Source organism: Xenopus laevis, chromosome 1L (genome assembly GCF_017654675.1).
Source record: "Xenopus laevis strain J_2021 chromosome 1L, Xenopus_laevis_v10.1, whole genome shotgun sequence".
Taxonomy (NCBI): Eukaryota; Metazoa; Chordata; class Amphibia; order Anura; family Pipidae; genus Xenopus; species Xenopus laevis.
In genome coordinates, this window is record NC_054371.1 from 177,927,138 (window position 1) to 177,947,506 (window position 20,369).

At 37.5% G+C, this 20,369-nt stretch overlaps 1 protein-coding gene across 2 annotated transcripts in view; it reads left to right on the forward strand.

Annotated features, from left to right (window-relative positions):
- Positions 1 to 20,369, forward strand: part of LOC108695671 (rabphilin-3A) — a 121,231-nt gene that overhangs the window by 88,726 nt on the left and 12,136 nt on the right. For both annotated transcript variants that reach the window (XM_041567840.1, XM_041567838.1), the window contains 8 exons: positions 10,848 to 10,928; positions 11,900 to 11,965; positions 12,315 to 12,545; positions 12,856 to 12,935; positions 14,390 to 14,464; positions 17,396 to 17,505; positions 18,772 to 18,898; positions 19,003 to 19,059. In XM_041567840.1, coding sequence (XP_041423774.1) covers positions 10,848 to 10,928; positions 11,900 to 11,965; positions 12,315 to 12,545; positions 12,856 to 12,935; positions 14,390 to 14,464; positions 17,396 to 17,505; positions 18,772 to 18,898; positions 19,003 to 19,059 — 827 coding nt within the window. The remainder of the gene's footprint in view (positions 1 to 10,847; positions 10,929 to 11,899; positions 11,966 to 12,314; positions 12,546 to 12,855; positions 12,936 to 14,389; positions 14,465 to 17,395; positions 17,506 to 18,771; positions 18,899 to 19,002; positions 19,060 to 20,369) is intronic.

Sequence of the window (20,369 nt, forward strand, 5' to 3'; positions counted from 1 at the left end):
ATTGACAAGAAATTATATTTGGCCTTTGAGGATAAAAGGTCATTTTAGGAGTTCAAATCAATGTCTTACACAGCAGATTTAATGCAGTGACTTTAAATTTTACTGTGATTTGGTATAATACCCCTTACTGTGACATCACAATTTTTTCACATCTTGAGCAGCACTGGTGAGCATGCGCTCACAGGGGGGTCGCACGTTCATGGGTGAGCACTAAGACCCAGGCGGCCTAGGGGTGCCAAAAAAGGAAATCTGGAAAACAGTGGGTGTGCAAAGAAAATCCTACGCGTAGGATTTTATTTAAATCGACTTCAGTGTGAATTGGTCTGCACTCTGAATGAGAGATTGTTGTTGCCAGTAATGGGATCTTCAGGGGAGCTACCGGAGTCTTGTGAGAGCCGCAACCAGCCTGAAGACACTAAGTCTTGGTGTGCTCCGCCATCAGTGCTTCTTATTATGAGACACATTGGTCAATTACAGCAAGAAAAAGCCTGCATGTCACTTCTCCTCAAATAGATTCAAGTACTTCTGTGATAATAAAAAACAGGGGAAAATACCATGAACCTAAATTTGAAGGAATAAGGCTAGTGCCAGACGGGGCAGACATCAGCAGACTTGAAAGAAACTTGGGGCTTGATTTCAAGGAAGTATACTTTACATTTATAAGAAATCAACATAAAACCATTTCAACAAGCCCTAATCAACAACAGCGCTAGAAAGGAGTGTTTCTATATGTGTAAATTATATGCCAATTGAGCTCATCAGTAAGATAGAATCAAACAAAATAATCACCACTGGCAGACGAGAATACAAAACAACCATATCTCTCTACCTTCACTTATGCAAAAACTAAAATACTTTGGTAAATATAACCATTTGAAATCAAAATAGGGAAAAAGGAGCAATAAAAAAAGTACTAGACAGAAATAATGTGTGACTGGTTAGGATGTAGAGATGAACACATCGAGAGGAAGACATCCTTTTTTCATCAGTTTCACTAGTGAAAATTTTCAAAATGACTTCTAGCAGGTTAGGGTTTAATTATTCTAACTACACTCAACAGGATACAGTAAATACAATTTAAATTTAAAATTAGGCATCAGCTATGCTAGATAAAATGAATGATAAACAATGCAGAGATTTACCTGTTGTCTATGTTTTCCAATCAATTACTTTTTGTGAATGTGAAATGAATGTGTAGCTGGCAAAGGAACTCAAAAAAACCTGGGCTTCTCAGTACTTTTCCCCCACACTCATTTTCTAACTTTATCCCTATGAAACATTTTGACCCTTTTTACCAACTAAATTTGTAATTTTACAGATGTGACCAAATATTTATTAAAATGTGAAACAATTTCAGGGAAAGGGAATTATTTATACAGTGCTTTTCTCCTGTGGGACTCAAATTGCTTTTACAGCAGCCAAGGCAGCTATTATAGGCACGTTGGGACACCAGGAGGTTAAGGGACCCATTTCTCATGCTTTGTACAAAGTGGAGTGAAGCATTACCGGTGATGTTGCCTAGAGCAACAAATCAGCAATTCGATTTCAACAATTAGAAAACAAAAACAAAATCTGACTGGTAGCAACATCACCTGTAATGTTTCACTTCACTTTTTACACAGCATGATAAATAGACCACTAAGTGACTTGTCCAGGGCCTTTAGGAATTGAACCATGGTTTCTAGCATGAGATCCCACACCAAAGACTGATCACTTAACCTCAAGGCCAACTCCTCCTAAATAAATATGAAACCCCACAATTTGAGTTGGAATTTGTAATTATTTTGAAAACCGCATTAATTTGCTGGTCAGTAAATATCAAGTCTTTGTCATTCTGTGAGGACCTTATTTCTTCTTAGTGCAAAGCAAAAATGATCTGCAGGAGGAAGCTATAGGTTCTATAGCATTGAATACATTTTAAGAATAGGAGCGATATGTGCTACACTTTAAAACCATTAACAAGGTTCTTTCAAATTGATTTGCAAATCATTCTGCTATTTAAGGCACTAATTAAGAGTATAATAAAGAAAATATTATAAATTGGATTGTAAATTGCTCAGTTAAATACTTTGCATTTAACTGTCAAACCGGTGAAATCATCTGCTAAATCATAATTAATAACTTTCTCACAATGGTTGCAAATGACTAGTGAATTGCTAAATGAATGGTTGACGTTGTTATTCATTGATTGTGGGATATGCTTTTTACAGCTTTTCATTGCAACTGGATTTAGAAGCAATTACAAAATGTACAAAATAAAATTAAGTGGGATTGGAATAACAGATTCATTTCTTTAATCAAATTTGTTACAGTTAAGCATGGCTAACCTATACCTACTTAGGTTATATCCTATATTTTCTGAAAGCTGTTCCTGCTAATGTTGCAAAATGGTAGAAGGTGGCTGCTTTTGTTCATATTCATTTTTTATATACATATTTGAATTTGAATTGAACTTATAAAGCAATTTTCGTTACATTTGTAATTTGCTGTATATAAATATAAATCAGTGTAATTCCTTTTTATTTGTGTTTATTGGTGTAGAGGTCCCTGAGCTGATTGGTCCACTAGACTGCTAGTTTTCTTGTTGGTTCTTGCCACTGTTGATTTTATCTTGTCCTGTTGGGATGAAAACAATAATCATATGATCTCTGATAAAATCTGCATCATTTGTGTAATTTGTATGATTCATTAATTTGGAATATAAAGTAGGGGCTTCTTTCATTTTATTTGTTTAATTGGTTTTACATAATTATAATATGTTTTTTTCACTGTAAATACAATTTATTATTATGACTATGCAATCAAACAGAAAAAAATGGACATTACTCGTTCACACCGTATAGGGCAGTCCTTAAAATTTCTCTTTTGTCCTGTTTTGTTGCATGGAAGAAGTAACAAGAGAGGGGATGAGTAGATAAAGAGGACCCTCAGCTGCTGTATCTTCAACTTTATAATTTAGATTTTATTACTTATAGATATTCATCATGTCAGCTTGTTCACAATGTTCTAAGGTTGTTCTTGAGACCATGAGCGTTGGGGATTTAAGTAAACAGATTTAGAAAAGATGTATATTTTTACTACTAGGTTTTGGCTGTGGAAATAAGAACCCTTAATCTTAAACACTAGCTGAAACTTCCATTGACTGCTGAATACAATCATGCTAGGACACTTATTTCCCAGACCAATAAGTGGCAGGGTGATAAACAGCATTATGCTGCTCTTTTGTGTTAGAAAGAAAAGAATACTTTTTGTAAAAACTCTATTAACAAAATCACTCTCTGCCAGAGAGATTGAATTTATGGAGGAGGATTTCATTGTGACTAAGGAAATGGCAGGTATTACTGAGCCCTTATTATTCTAGAGAATAGCTATGTTTACACGAAATCCTAGCATTCTATTATGAAGAAAAATAGTAACTGACCTCTTCTACAGCAGACACCCTCAAGGTAGATGTAAGTTAACTGGCAAAATAAAAAAGCAAATTGTAACGAATGAAGTTTATCCTGGTGGTCCAGTGGCTCTCCCTGGTGGGCTAGCGTCCGGCGAAGGCGCCTGCTGCGTCTCCAGCAGGAACGCCTGCCTGCCAGTGTTTCTATGGCGCGCACTTCCGGATTTTATGCGCTAGTGTGATGATGTCAACGCGCATTGGCACGAAATTCAAAAGTATTTAAAGGGATCTCAGTATTGGAAACATTGCCCATTGTTAGGTTCTATTTGTTGGTTCCTAGTTCCTAGGTGCTATTTCTACGTGAATCCTGTTGATCTTCTGGTTATTGACCCTTGCCTGACTATTCTGTACTCTGTATCCTGACCATTGCCTGCCTGTATATTCTGACCTGTCCAAGCTGACCCTTGCCTGTCTGACTATTGTATGATCTCCAGTCCTGATTCCGGCTTGTCTGACTATTCTTAGCTCTGCTTGTGCTGGTCCAGCCTGTCCATCGACACTGCATTGTCTGGTCTGTCTTCCAAGCTGTGTTGTCTTCCATCCAGTATCCTTGGTGAAACGATCATGCCCCTTTGCTCATCCAGAACCTTTAGCTTTGCTCCTCTCTTAGTAAGACTTGACGGCATCCAATTAGCCGAGGGCTCCTCCCAAGGTGAAAGGCGGCTGTTAAAGGCAGAAGTGAGAGCCGAGACCAGGGAGCCTAGCATTGGTTCTGGAGTTAGGGTGCCGTTCGCGACACAAATCCTTAGTTATTAAAGAGTAAAACTGGATACCGTATATACTCGAGTATAAGCCGACCCGAGTATAAACCGAGGTACCTAATTTTACCTACGAAAACTGGGAAAACTTATTGACTCTAGTATAAGCCTAGACACAACTACAGCCCTGTCTCCCAGCAGCACACATTCTGCCAAAGCGACCCCCCCAGCGATCAACCGGACTTCTTTGCAAAGCTGATGGTGACAGAGAATTGCCAAATGGATTACTGTGTGCATTGTCCCACTGTCCCACTACCATGTGCAGAGGGTGCTGTTTGATATTGCCATCACTGTTAATCTTTCGTATAACCAACAGAGGGCACTGTGTGATATTGCAGTCACTGTTATTCTTTCATATAACCAACAGAAGGCGCTGTGTGATATTGCAGTCACTGTTAATCTTTCATATAACCAACAGAGGGCACTGTGTGATATTGCAGTCACTGTTATTCTTTCATATAACCAACAGAGGGTGCTGTGTGATATTGCAGTCACTGTTATTCTTTCATATAACCAACAGAGGGTGCTGTGTGATATTGCAGTCCCTGTTATTCTTTAATATAACCAACAGAGGGCGCACTGTTATTCTTTCATACAACCAACAGATGGCGCTGTGTGATATTGCAGTCACTGTTAATCTTTCATACAACCAACAGAGGGCGCACTGTTATTCTTTCATATAACCAACAGAGGGCATTGTGGGATATTGCAGTCTCTCCCCAAGTGAACTGTTGGTATAGGAATGATTAAAAGTGACTGCAATCTCAGCTACTCGGGTCCGGTATCGCTGACCCAAGTATAAGCCGAGGTAGACTTTTTCAGCACATTTTGGATGCTGAAAAACTCGGCTTATACTCGGGTATATACGGTACATGTTGTGTTCACACACACAAAAACCATAAACTCGCAACAACCCTCTTTGGCTAGTATTCAGGTTCTTTCTTCAGTTTTTCTCATGCTGTTTTTTTAAAGCAAGAATTTAGAGTTGAGCTGGCAGTGATAATCATACAGCTGCATTCTCTTTAGAAATAAATTACGGAGAATAAATAATTCTATTTTTGATTGTAGAACTGTAACAGTTCTGAACATTGTGTAGATTCTGTAATCATTTTTACCATTGTTCAAAAGAATGAGAGCTTATAAGGGGGGAGGGGAGCCTGAATGCTTTCAATCATCACCAGATCAAGTATGTATGTAACATGATATGCCAGGACTGCTAGTATTTTTGTAGTTAATGGCCGAATGAGCCTTTAGGAACACACCACTGTTACAGAGCATTCGTGACTTGTAGTTAAACACTTGGAAGAGGATAAATTGAGATCCACAAGATCTTACATATGAATGCAGTAACAGCTTTATTCATAGTCAATAGCACACCTTCTCTAGTCTTAGTTGTTCCCACAATTCCCAGTAGTGATAGTAGTAGTAGTAATTTGCTTGACAAATATAAATCAAGTTTACCAGAATCCTTAATCCTAATCCTTAGGTTTACCAAAACTAGGTCTGAGGGAAAGTGGAGGTTTCACAAAAGCAGGCTCAGTGCAATGGTCCTCACCAATACCCCCACAGAAATACTTTGTTTACTACCAAAATCCATATCATAGCTTTCCTAAACCTTGAACATTTGTTCTGGGCATCCCACGGTATATCCTTTCATTAATGTTGCTAGTGGTACTCTCAGCAGCCTTAAAAGTAAAATGGAGCAATGTAGAAAATAAGGATTTTAAGAACAGATTTCTCCTGTGTTGTGAACTAGAAATTAAAGGGATTCTGTTATGATTATAATGGTATATTACTTATTACTAAATTACACTATGTGCATTGCAAATTATTAATTCTATCATTTAAAATTGTATTCTTAAACCGACAAATTATTTTTTTTTAATTCGTGTTCAGGCAGCCTTCTTTATTGTTTCTATTACTCAATGTAACGGAAGGAGTCAGGCTTGTGTGTTTTACTACCTTTAGTTGAGGCAAGGGAGCATTATTAACAATACAGGTGTCAATGAGCTGTTATCTGATTACTTTCCCACTAGTGATGTGTGAGTCGAGCAATACTCGACCCGTACCTGGCCCTAACCCGCTGCTCCTCCACCAGCACCCGTCCCTAACCCGGTGAGTTCCCCTCTTTATATATCCACACCCGTATAGGCTCCACCCCGTTTGTGATGTCACAAATGGGGTAGGACCTGCGTGAGTATATAAATTGAGGTGCACAGAGGCTTCCTGACCTGCGGGTAAACCAACTTTTCTTTGTTGTGACTCTTTCCAGCATTCATATGGGGGTGATGCTCTGTAATGCTACATATGTATTGTTAGCGCTACTTTATATTACTCATCTTTTTATTCATGGCCTCTCCTATTCCAGTCTTGTATTCAAATCAATGCATGGTTGCTAGAGACCCTAGTTCTCCTGCACAAATGGCAGGAGAGCTTCTTAATAAAAAGCTAAATATCTGAAAACCCACAAATAATAAAAAATAAAAAACAATTGCAAATTGTCTCAGAAAATCACTCTCTGCATCATACTAAAATGTAATTTTAAGGTGAACAACCCCTTTAAACCTTGAGAAAAATTGCTCAGGGCACACAGATGCAAGGGTACTTTAGCATGTTGCACCTATACATGCAACTGGCTTGTATCTCGAAATGAGTCACAAAATAATGTCATTATTAACACGAGCCCATAGGAACGTTTACCAAAGGAGAGTCTACAAAATGATGTCTAAAAAACATTTTGATTTTTGAGTTCCAGAAAATCTTCTAGATGGCACTGTGTCAATGAGCTATTTTTTCGTTCTTGCTAGTCTGCGGCCAAAAATGTTCCATATGTTTATTTCAAAAATACGAATCTCAAACAACTGCAACAATTAAAGATTTGTAAGGAACAGCTTGCCTGTCCAACTAGTTTACACTGTAATTTGTGCCTTTTCTTGGGATTTTAAAAGAATAATTGTCTAGTCCTACACAGGTGTAAGATTCAGTTTCTGTCTCCAAGCAATTTCAGTACAATCAGGGAAGGACAAACGGTGTCCCTTGAGTCACATCCTCTGAGCATTGTACAGAAATAGATTGGATTAGAAGTTTTAATGCTTTTTAACCCATATTCTAGCTACTGGGAGAATTCATTTGCTGCACTGGGTACATAACCTCAGCCTATGCAGACCTAGACAGTGCCTGTCTACAGGGAGAAATATAATGGAACATCATTTTTAGTGCGCTTTCCACTGTCCAGCTTACATCCCAATTACTGGATTACAGGATCTCCTATTTCATTATAATGATTTTGGTTGTTGTAGACTTGTAATAGAGGACATTCATTGCTTATATAACTAAAGGGACTGCATGTGCTCATCTGTCCCATAGCTTCCATAACATCCATTAGATGTTAACGCTACATCTAAGAGTTGACATGTATGTTGGCAGTTGTTACTAAACAAACAACCAGTGAAGTTATTTTCAGGCCATGTTTTATCTTTACTTAAAAAAGTCAACACTGTTAAGCTATAAATTGACTACTGGTAACTCATTTATTGTCTTCCTGTTCCACATGTTGTTGAAAATATTTCTAAGTCCCAAAGAACACTAGCATCTTTTCCTTTTTACAGGGTGATAGGCTGAAAAAGATCAAAACATTTTTTTGGTGTACCCTCCTTCCCCCCTACATTTGATAACATATGGCACCTAAACTAAACTGTGGGCACATTTGTAGGGCAATATAACACCTCTATATAATTTTATTAAAGTTCAGTGGCCTTGTGTAGTGTAATGTATTTGCTGCAGCATATAAGGCCATTGTAGTTTAACTGCATGCCGTATGCAAATTAGCCAACGCTAGCGTAACTTCGAACTGCTGAGCATATTTTCGATAGCGCAACTTCGCCAGCATTCGGTACCCTGTGCGCAACTTCGGATCTTTGTGAATTGGTGTTATCCAGGCGAATTTACGCCTGTCGAAGTGAAGCGATGTGCGTGAAGCCAGCGCTGGCAAATTTTTGCTGGTTAGTGAATTTGCCCCACAGTATTTAGAGCTTAGACAAGACAACAATTTTACCGAGGTATACTGCTATTACACTTGTGTGTAATACAGTATGTCATGCTTTATCTTTCTAGCCCAAGAGACACCTTGTTTCTGGGGAACCTCCAACCTTCCCAGTGGTCTCCATCACTTCTGTCTTCCCACCAAAGAGACACCTTGCTCCTGGGGAATCTTCTGCTTTCCCATTGGGCTCTGACACTTTTATCTTTCTACCCAAGAGATACCTTATTCCTGCGGAAACTTCTACCTTCCCAGTGGGCTCTAACACTTTTATCTGGTTACCCAAAAGACACCTTGTTCCTGTGGAACCTTCTACCATCCCTGTGGGCTCTAACACTTTTATCTTTCTGCCCAAGAGACGCCTTGTTCCTGGGGAATCTTTTTCTTTTCCAGTGGGCTCTAACACTTTTATCTTTCTACCCAAGAGACACATTGTTTCTGGGGAATCTTCTACCTTCCCAGTTTGTTCTAACACTCTTATATTTCTACCCAAGAGATACTTTGTTCCTGGGGAAACATTTACCTTCCCAGTGGGCCCAAACACACTCGGGTGCTGCTCAGTCAGGGGCTGCTTCACAGCCTTAGGCCTACCTCTGGAGTCTGTGTGCTGGAAGAGGAAGACAAAATACAGAAGGAAGCCTTCTGTATGATAAACTGCGTCTTATTTAACAAATTAACAACATTTTTAGCTTAGGGAAGGTAAGGGTTGTTTATACAGGACTCATTAACAAATTTAAATAAATGTATCTGTATTTATATAAACTGCCCCTTTAATGCCAGGGAATTTCTACACTAAACTGCCCTCGTGTGGCCAAACATAGCAACTGTGGTGAAATAACCCCTCTTAAAAGAAATTACACACTGCTGGTCATGGTCTTAGTAACATAGTAAGTAAGGTTGAAAAAGGACACATGTCCATCAAGTTCAACTGGCAGTTAGTTTAACCTGCCTAATTGCTAGTTGATCCAGAGGAAGGCAAAAAACCCAACCTGAAACCTCTCCAATTTGCCTCAGAGGAGGAAAAAATTCCTTCAAAATGTCAGACTAGTCCCTGGATCAACTTGTACTATGAGCTATCTTCCATAACCCTGTATTCCCTGACTTGCTAAAAACCATCCAACCCCATCTTAAAGCTATCTAATGTATCAGCCTGTACAACTGATTCAGGGAGAGAATTCCACATCTTCACAGCTTTCACTGTAAAAAAAAAAACCCTTCCGAATATTTAGGTGGAACCTTTTTTCTTCTAAACGGAATAGGTGACCTTGTGTCAGCTGGAAAGACCTACTGGTAAATAAAGCATTAGCGAGATTATTATATGATCCCCTTATATATTTATACATAGTCATCATATCACCCCTTAAGCGCCTCTTCTCTAGCACGAACATCCCAAATTTGGCCAGTCTTCCTCATAGCTAAGATTTTCCATATCTTTTACCAGCTTAGTTGCCCTTCTCTGTACCCTCTCTAATTCAACAATATCCTGTTTGAGTGATGGATACCAAAACTGTACAGCATATTCTAGATGGGGCCTTACAAGTGCTCTATACAGTGGAAGAATGACCCCCTCCTCCTGTGACTCTATGCCCCTTTTAATACAGCGCAAGACCTTATTTGCCCTTGATGCTGTTGACTGGCATTGCTTGCTACAGCCAAGTTGATCATCTACAAGGACTCCAAGGTCCTTTACCATAATGGATTTGCCTAGTGCAGTCCCATTAAGGGTATAAGTGGATATTTTTACATCCCCGGTGCATGACTTTACATTTATCAACATTGAATCTCATTTGCAATTTAGCTGCCCAGATTGCCAGTTTCTCAAGCTCCTGTTGTAAGGATGCCATATCGTGGATGGTATTATTTGGGCTAGATCCCAAAATCCAAATAGATCACATCTACTGCCCCCCCCCACTGTTCAGCATCTTACTTACCTCATCATAAAAAGCAATCACATTCGTCTGACATGACCTATCCTTCATAAAGCCATGCTGATTGCTGCTCATAATGCCATTCAGTAGGACAAAATTTTGAATGTTATCCCTTAACAAGCCTTCAAATAATTTGCCCACCACAGATGTCAAATTTACTGGCCTATAATTGCCAGGCTGAGATTGTAATCCCTTTTTAAATATTGGAACGATTTTCTCCAATCCATAGGCACCATACCAGATGAAAGTGAATCTGAGAAAATAAGAAATAGGGGTCGGTCTAAAACTGAACTAAGCTCTCTTAGAACCTGAGGGTGTATGCCATCTGGCCCTGGCGCCTTGTTTACATTAATTTTTATTGAAGCTTTATAAATCATATCCTGAGTCAGCCACTGACTAGATTGACCTGAGCCATCAGTGCAGCTATGAATTGAGCCTGGGAACTCAGACTCCTCAATTGTATACACTGAAGAAAAGCGTTGATTTAGCACATTTGCCTTTTCTGGCAACACCCGCATCTTTTTACTATTAATATACTTAAAAAACTTTTTGGGGTTAGTCTTAGCCTCCGCCGCAATGCACTCTTCATTTCCTTCTTGGTACTGCACTAACTATTTAGAAATATAATTTAATGGATTTTGATAACTTGATAACTTTTGATAACTTATTTGCAGGTGGGAAACGTGGCAGCTCAGTGCAGGGAACAAGACCTACCTCTGCAATCCAAGGAACTAACATACAGCCTACCCAGCAAGGTACTCACTTAAAAAAGTAACTGGGGCAAAAAAAGCAAAACAAAACCAAGTAAAGATTATAAAACCTAACTTATGTGCTTGTAGTCTAGTTTTGTATACTTTATTTTCACTATATATATATATATATATATATATATATATATATATATATATATATATATATATATATATATATATATATATATATATATAGTGAACCTCTGCTTGGGAAGTTAGGGCGGTATTTGTTAAAGCTAGTTTTTTCAAAATTGACCAGACTCTAAACCACAAATGGCCTTAATTTACTAAAAAATCTGAATGAAAAATGCAGGAAAAGTCGTGACAAAATCGTGCGACAATACGAATTGTTTGACTTTTTGAATTGTCACTCGAAAACCACAACTTTTACAGATTGTCACACGAAAACCAGCGTGAAATTACCTGAAACCCTCGAAGATTATTAAGGCAAAAAAAATCTTCCAATTGTAAAATGGACATCTGCCATTGACTTCTACATGACTTGGACAGGTTTTAGCTGGAGTATTTTCGGATTCGTATTTGTCTCAGTTCTGTTGCATAATAAAACCTGAAAAAATTTTTCCTGTGACTTTTCTGATTTTTTGAGACAAAAAGCCTGACCAAAAAATTCTGCCTTTAATAAATGTGCCCTTACTGTGGCACACTAGGGCATAATTTGCATAGTTGGAATGCATTCACCAGTCTCCTTCCATGCACCAAGTATATAGAGCAATTTTTATTAATGTAAATGAGACCCACAGTTAGCAAATGCTATTTTTTTTACTTAAATAAGGAGTCAGTTATACTATTTGTAAATTAAGAATTCAGATATTGATCAGTCAGTGGTAGGTCAAAAATTGTTCTCATTCAACAGATATTGTTGTATATATTAAATATGTTTCAGTAGTACATAAAGATGAGGATTTTTGACTTTTCTGTACATACTGTAGTTATAATATTGCTTTTATTTTCAGCTCCTCCAGCAAGTGGTAGACCAGGAGTAAGGCCAGCTCCTGCAAACAGATTTTCTGAAGAGCAAGGTTGGATAGTTTTATTCATTAGTTGTTCTTTTTAGAGCATATGTATCAACTGTTCAAATAAGTCTGAGGTCAGAATTCTGAACGGTCTAGTCAAGCGTTATGGCATGGGGCCCTCCCTTGTACCTGTAGAAAAAGATTTAAGATTTAAGATTCAATAAAGGGAAATTTGGGGAGTTACTTATTAATGGATGCTTCTGTAAGATACTTAAGGTGTTCAAGATTATTAATTGATATTATTTTGCTTTAATTAGGATGATCCCTTTGCCCCAATGGATAAATAGGTTGAGCTTGATGAGTACAGACCTATTCTCATGTGTATGACTTATTGCATTGTATAATGATCATATAGGTGGCACTGCTAATCCTGCTTCTCAGCCTGAGCCAACCTACTCCATGTCAGCTCCTAGAAATGAGAAAGTTGATAGTTTCACACCACAAGGTGTCAGACAGGACCGTCCCCTTCGACAGGCCGCATCGTACACTTCATCTGCGCCAACAGCAGCAGTGGTTTCTGCACGGCAGCCACAAACACAAGAAGAAGAGGAAGAGGAAGCAAATAGCTATGACTCTGATGAAGCAAGTAAGAAGGAATGAATTTATACCGAGGCTTCAATTGAGGATCTACTGGTTGCTATGTGCTATGATATAACCAGATTTTAAAATGAAACACATTCATTATCTGACTAATCAGATATTTTATAGCTATAGATATTTTTATAGATATTTTTAACTAACAGTTCATTATAATAAAGACGACCATGTAATATGGCAGCTTAACATTTACTCTGGAGCATTAAAATATTTTTTAAAAATGTTTTCCCAACATTGCATTTATGTCTGAGATTTTAATGTATAAAAATGTTTCATTTTACTTCATTTGTGTTTTTTAGCCACCCTTGGCTCTCTGGATTTTAGTCTCTTCTATGACCAAGAAAATAATTCTTTGCAATGCGGCATTATCAAAGCAAAGGTAAGCATTCCTATTATGCAAAAACATACTTCTCCCAGCATTACCAGTTGATACAAAGAGCAGAGCAGCAATCCAGAACACTTTTAATGGCAGAATATGGGTTCTCGAATACATTTATTGAATATTCTTGCTCTGTGTAGGTAGTTATTCCATGAACTGATCATGTATTGCGTCATAGTTACCTTAAAGATTTTTTATTCAGTGTTTTTAATTGTACTTGTATGTATGCAGTGTAGTTTTCTACTTTGCACTTTCAAGCATTTAGAAGAGTACTCCTTTTGCAAAATGATTACTGAAAAGATGGTCTTACAACAAGTAGTTTGAAATGAAATTATCACAGAGAGCAAAACTTAATCTACTGTATATCCATTGCATGTAAATTAAATCAGCTGTGCAAAACTTATAATAAACAAGTGACATTTTAAACAACTGGAATATAAATTCTAAGAAGGATTCTAGTATTTACCAATAACGTTCAGCTCAAGTCATGAAGCCCAGCCTAAATCAACACAAATAATCCTTTACATTATGAAACATTTCTTTATTTCTTAAAAATAGGATCATTAACTTTAAGGATTTTCTTCCCACCGACTAGCAACACCAAGTAATATTGTTAGGTTTAACAAGAACAATGGCACATGTTCCTTTCTGTGAAAATGAATTATGTTGCTATCTGGTTTGGCAAATTTAATTTAGCATGGGAGCAAGGCGCGTGTGTGTTTCATTACTGAACATATTTCTTTTTATTATTGAGCTCTCATTTAGTAAAGGCTCCAAGACTTCTGCACAGGGTTCTAGAGGCTTTCTCAGATAATTAAAGGACCAAACATACGCAACAAGCATATTATGTTCCCCTAAACCCTGCTGGCTTCTGACAAATTTAGTTGGACAATGTACTGATGATTTCTTATTTAATAAATGATCAATTGTTTAATGGTTTTTTTCACATGTTGCATTACAACGCATCTACAAGGCCTTATTAATTGCATAAAAAAATGAGAATATTATTATTGCATTTTCATAGTTAACAGTGTTCTGGTTTGAATATAGCTGTGAGTTGCCAGAACTATAATTTTCATATATTTCTATAATCGGGTTTCAGCTCAACATTGGCAGTGCAATACATTTTTGACCACTAAAATTTGACATTCAAACTTTGAATGACTATGAAAAAGCCTGAGCCAAAGAAAGACTTTGTATTATTTGCACATGTCTGTTGCCAGTAAATAATAAATTGTGTAATTTTGACCTTAGTTTCGGCATTCTGGCCTTAGCTCAGTTCAATAATTTTGTGTAAATTTTGCTTCTATATAGGCATTCACTGGCTTAATATAAATTTCCTACATTCTGAAGTCAGCTTGTACCTTCCCTCAAATCAAACAAATGCATCACCTGTAACTCTGTATTATATAAGAAGACTAATATTTAGTGACTAATCATGTTATTTTTTCTAGGGCCTAAAACCCATGGACTCCAATGGTTTAGCTGATCCTTATGTAAAGCTGCATCTTTTACCAGGGGCGAGTAAGGTAATTTACAGTGGTTGGTGAAACAGAATGTTTGGTTGGTTAATATAAAATGTAAAATGGTAGGGTTTTCTTTTCAGAGCACAGTGAAACTGTTTTGTCTGGTCATATTAGAACAGTTTGTTTGTTCCATTGTGATATTTCAATTGAAATCAATGGTTTTAACCCCAGTAGACATACTACTATTGGAGATTTGCCTTTAGACTAGATATACATTCACAGTGTATGCAATTAAAATTTAACAATCACAAAGCATAATTTTATGACAAAATATTTACCAAAACTCCAGAGCAGGTTAACATTAATCTTTGCTTAGAGATGTAATATTCGCCAGTGAATGATTTTACATTGCGAGTAGTGCTAAACATTTGCAAAAACGCCATTTTAAAGGGGTTGTTCACCTTCCAATACTTTTTTCAGTTCAGTTGGTTTCAGTTAGTTTACCAGAAATAAAGACTTTTTCCAATTAATTTGTATTTTCTATGTGTGACTGTTTTTAAACAGTTCTCCTTAAAATAGTAGGACTACTTCACTGGTATCTGGCATGCATTCTTCATTTATTGTAGGTAAGAGACTCCTGTTGCCTAAGACTATGTGAACAGACTTAAATTATGAGGGTAGACTGTCAAGGTTGGGGTTGTTTTCTCTGGAAAAAAGGCGCTTGCGAGGGGACTTGATTACACTTTACAAGTACATTAGAGGACATTATAGACAAATAGCAGGGGACCTTTTTACCCATAAAGTGGATCACCGTACCAGAGGCCACCCCTTTAGACTAGAAGAAAAGAACTTTCATTTGAAGCAACGTAGGGGGTTCTTCACAGTCAGGACAGTGAGGTTGTGGAATGCACTGCCGGGTGATCTTGTGATGGCTGATTCAGTTAATGCCTTTAAGAATGGCTTGGATGATTTTTTGGACAGACATAATATCAAAGGCTATTGTGATACTAAGCTCTATAGTTAGTATAGGTATGGGTATATAGAATTTAATTAAAAGTAGGGAGGGGTGTATGTATGGATGCTGGGTTTTCATTTGGAGGGGTTGAAGTTGATGGTCTTTGTCTTTTTTCAACCCAATTTAACTATGTAACTATGTAACCTTTGCCCCATCAACACTAACAACATCTCAGAAATCTGTTTTAGTTATTGACCCAAGGGATTGTCTCACTGGGTTGTCTTTGAGTCTGCCCTATCCATCACTTCTCATTTGCAATCAATAACTAAATCAATGTAATATGTTTACATCACAGCAGATACCACCAAAATTCGTATTCACTTTTTCATCATGCCACATATGGACTGCAGTAAACTCTCTATCTCTATACATAGAGTGTCACTACAGCCCACAATAAATACTGCTGTTAGGTTCATACATTTTATTAAGTGCTCTTTTCTGCCACACTACTGTGCCAGTCTCTGTACTGCCTTCTGCTACCATTCAGGATAAAAATGTATCACTGACCCTGCTGTCTAAAGCAGCTGACAGATGTGCCCTATCCCATATCTTTGAATTAATCTTCAAATATTCGCTAAACAGCTCATTACGCTCTTCTAACAATCTACTCCTCATCATCAACACCTCATCAAATTCAAGAATTGGCTAGAGCTGAAATCCTTCTTTGGGATTTCCTTTTTGCTCCATCAGACATTGTCAATACTGTCATTCTGTCAAACCTTTAAGCTAGGTCTTCTATAAACCTCAGACATACATGTTATTTACACATTTTATTTTGTTAGTCTCATTGAATACAGAGAGCCATATGTATCATTAGAAAACAAAAAGCTGAAATACATTTGGTTTGAGCAAGCAATGACTTTTATTCTGAAATAATCATGCTATATGCAAGAGCACAAGTATTACAGAGCTCGTGATTGATTTTTGTAATGCGAGGGAGAGTAAGACTAAAGCATTGCTTTCTTTACCCATAATGACGCTTCAAAAAAAATTGATGTTGTTAACAAAAAAAAGCTAAGTTTTTCTTTTTTACTGTTAAGCAGTACATATTTTCAACAAACCCTCCTTACTGTTGGCACATGGTAAACACTAACCATACATATGGTAAATAAATGTACATATGGTAAATCATCTTTTTGCTGTAACAACTTTTCTTTTACCCAGAGTCCATTAATTTTTTTTTATCATTTTATGCAAGTGGCACGTAAATTTATAAAGTTGCATTACAAGCATCTATAAACATCTTGCAAATATAACTTTATACACATTTTATAAATGTTTATTATAAACGCTACCTTTTCAGATATACTGTATACTGTTTACCTTTATTTTTACCTATGCTTTCTTATTAGTCTGTCTACAATGCTTATGTCACAGGGTTTCACAGAGACCATCATTCATGAATCCTTTCTATATTTGAATAATCTAGGTTCCCTATCATATTAACTCAATTTACAGGTACATGCTATACTATTTATTTCATCAATCGCTTTTGGAGTGTGGGTAGAGACTTAGAGGAGAAGGAAAGGCATCGTACACTTGGGGGTGCCAAATGTTAGGCACCCCCAAGTGATTGTACTGACTTAGACTAAGACGGAAGAAGATCGCTCCGTGGTGCTCTCTGGTATAACCCCGGACCGGTGCAGTTTTCTGCTGATAGGAGCACCGGCCCGGGGTTATACCAGAGAGCACCACGGATCTTCTCCGTCTCCCTCCTCCTTTGCGCGTCTGCGCATGTGCATTAGAACGAAAAGCCAAAATTCAACTAAAAAAGTCGGCTATTTCATTAAACTGCGCATGCATATATATTCACAAACACACTTTAATTTTAAAATATAAAAAACAGCCATTCATAGTGATTGAATACAGTACACACAAATTCAACAACAACAGATCATGCTTAAGATGCATGGAAGTTTTTCTTTTGTGGAAATATGGACCTACATGGCAAAACTAACTCTGTTATTCTGTTAATTTAGGCTAACAAATTACGTACTAAGACCCTCAGAAACACTCGTAATCCTATATGGAATGAGACCCTTGTGTATCACGGAATCACTGATGAGGAACTGCAGAGGAAAACTTTAAGGTTGGGAAAACAATGTATTTTATCACAGATTATAATTGTTCTAGTGCAAGACAATTCAGCAAAGGGTTTGGCAAAGGCCATGCTTTTAAGCATTACTAATTGTAGATGAAGTAGAAGCTGTATTGGATCTATTGGATTTAAACATGGATCAGGATATAAACAAACCCAAGCGATGTAAGGGTTTCCCCAAAACATACGGTGACCAGTTAGTTGACCACTGGTTGGGGTTGAAATCTGGACCTGATTGCTGGTTAGGGTTGGGTGCAGGTTAGACTGGGTAAGTACACTCTTCCACTGCTCCTGGAGATTCCCTGTCTTGGAACCAGAGGTGTGCACAAAATTAATGTACAGAGCAAGAAAATGTGGTACGTATTGGGTGCAGGTCCTACAATGGTAACTATGTGTGGTTTAGGATCAGGTGGAGGTTAAGGTTTTGCAAGTTAGGGTCAGGTGGGGGTTAAGGTTTTGCAGGTTAGGGTCGGGTGGGGGTTACGTTTTTGTGAGTTAGGGTCAGGTGTAGATTTAATTTTTTCCTGATCCACACATCATTAATAAATACACTATAACAGATTATGGTGAGTCCAGTTACTTGTTTCCAAAGTGACACCCCAAAAGGTTATATACTGTAAGCAAAAAGGGAATCGATGGCCGATGCAGAATCACTAAAAGTGCAGATTTAAAGTAGTACTTTGTGCATTAACATTAATGAACCTCTGCTCTACCTCCACTCACCAACCAAAATGACCAACAGTAAGTAGTCTCTCCATTTGAGATAGTGTACAAGACATATTTTATATAGCATTACAGTCCCTAATAATAAATTTTAACAACTGCAGAGATGCCCATATACTTAACATACTGCCTATTGATAGCATCATTGCCGTATGTTCACATTCCTAACTATAGGTAGCAATATATGCTGCCATTACAAGCTTTGTACATCTATAATGGTACATTTTAAGATTGTAATTAACAAAGTACAATAGTGATGACTTTCAGGCACCTACTGTAGGTATTTTTGGACAACTATTTGGAGTTACCTCTACAAATTTTGACAGCAGTTCTAGCACTCATCCTGTACTTGATTTTATTGGTCACCCTCGTGGGCCTATCAATAATATATGGAGTTTTTGGGAGCAAAGATAAAACAGGAATATGTGGGAGGTTAGTATTCATATATTTCTTAATAGCTTGCATTATCACACAATTTTGTATCCTTCCCTTTCAAAACATAATTACTTATATTTCTAAATAACTGAATTGCAGAATTTCTGTCTGTGATGAGGATAAGTTTGGCCACAATGAATTTATTGGTGAAACAAGATTTTCCTTGAAGAAGTTGAAACCAAATCAGAAAAAGAGCTTCAATGTGTGCCTGGAGCGCGTGATTCCGGTATGCCGAGGGGAATACAGAATTGGGCCATCACTCTGCTACTTGCTTCATCTCCACTGTCTGTTTTACTGTTAGAATTAACATTTTTATTACTTTAACTGCAGATGAAACGTGCTGGGACTACAGGATCTGTTCGTGGGATGGCTCTCTATGAGGATGAAGTAAGTCAGCTGAAATTTTGCATATTGTTTACTGGAAGTGTTTCAATATATATATAAAACCAGATATTTACTGAACATATCTATTTTTAATAATTCATTATTTTAAAGATCTCCCCCATTCCAGGTTTATTTGTAGGAACAATGTGGAAGGTTTCTGTTATTACTAGGTTTGTCTATAGTTAATAAAAATGTCACCAATTGCTGACCCACTGTTTATTGCCGTTTATTCAGTATGTGCAAGGGCTGCATTAAACCCAAAAGCCCCGTTTTATCAAACATTTAAAACTGAAACAGAAATGAAATAAATTATCATTACAAGGGATGCATTGCAAAATCCCAGTCACAGTTTTCAGCACAGTGTTCCCAATAAACTTTAGTGTTCATGCTTGAAATCCTCCAAGATTTAAAAGCCACATTTCCGTTTTTTAAACTGTATATTTTCTAGTGCAGTAGAGTAGAACGCAATTTCGCTCTCTGCACTAGCGATGCGGCTGGTTGCTGAGAGCAAGAGCCACTGTGCTCATCCCTAGTGTTTACCAACCCCCATTGATTTAACCCTTCATTCTCCTTTACATTGAAAACTCTTTTTCATATCTTTTACTAATGAATATGCCTCCACCAGCATAACTTGTAATTCACATTTATAGTGGTAAATATTTTTGTTAATGTGTAACAGCAAGGTGTTGATTTATTGTAGTATTGATTGTCTATTTCCCTTTCTGCTGATTTACTAAAATCATTACACCAAACATTGGTAACCTTCCCCATTAACTTGCATTGCATTCGTTTGGAATCAGTGCTGGGTAATTTTTGGGATTTATCATTTTCATGAGGGTTTTAGAGCACTGTGCTAGCACTCCAATACAGCATAGAATGCATGGTGTTCAACTACTCAAAGCAGTCAAGCACAATAGGGGCCATTTACCAAAGTGCAATAAAAGGGAGCTAGCCACCATTTTTTTCACACTGCCTTCCTGTTTTAAAGAATTGGAACAGGTCTTTTCTCTCCATTTTGGAACACATGAGACCTGTGTCTGAATACAGCTAGCTCCATGCAGTGCTATATATAATCATAAGGAGTAGGAGGAGGGAGATCCATAGGTGCTCCCTCCCACCCCTACCTGTCCCCTAATATCACATTGTCTGCTTTAATAAGTCAGGGAAATTTTAACGACAGTCAAGAAAATGTTTCAAAAATTTCAGTTTCCAGCTGCTGGGAATCCTGTAGTGTTCCTGGTTCCAAAGCTGCCCCATAAGTCAATGTAAAAGGAAAGTAAAATGACTTGCCACCAGACAAGCTACCAATTTAG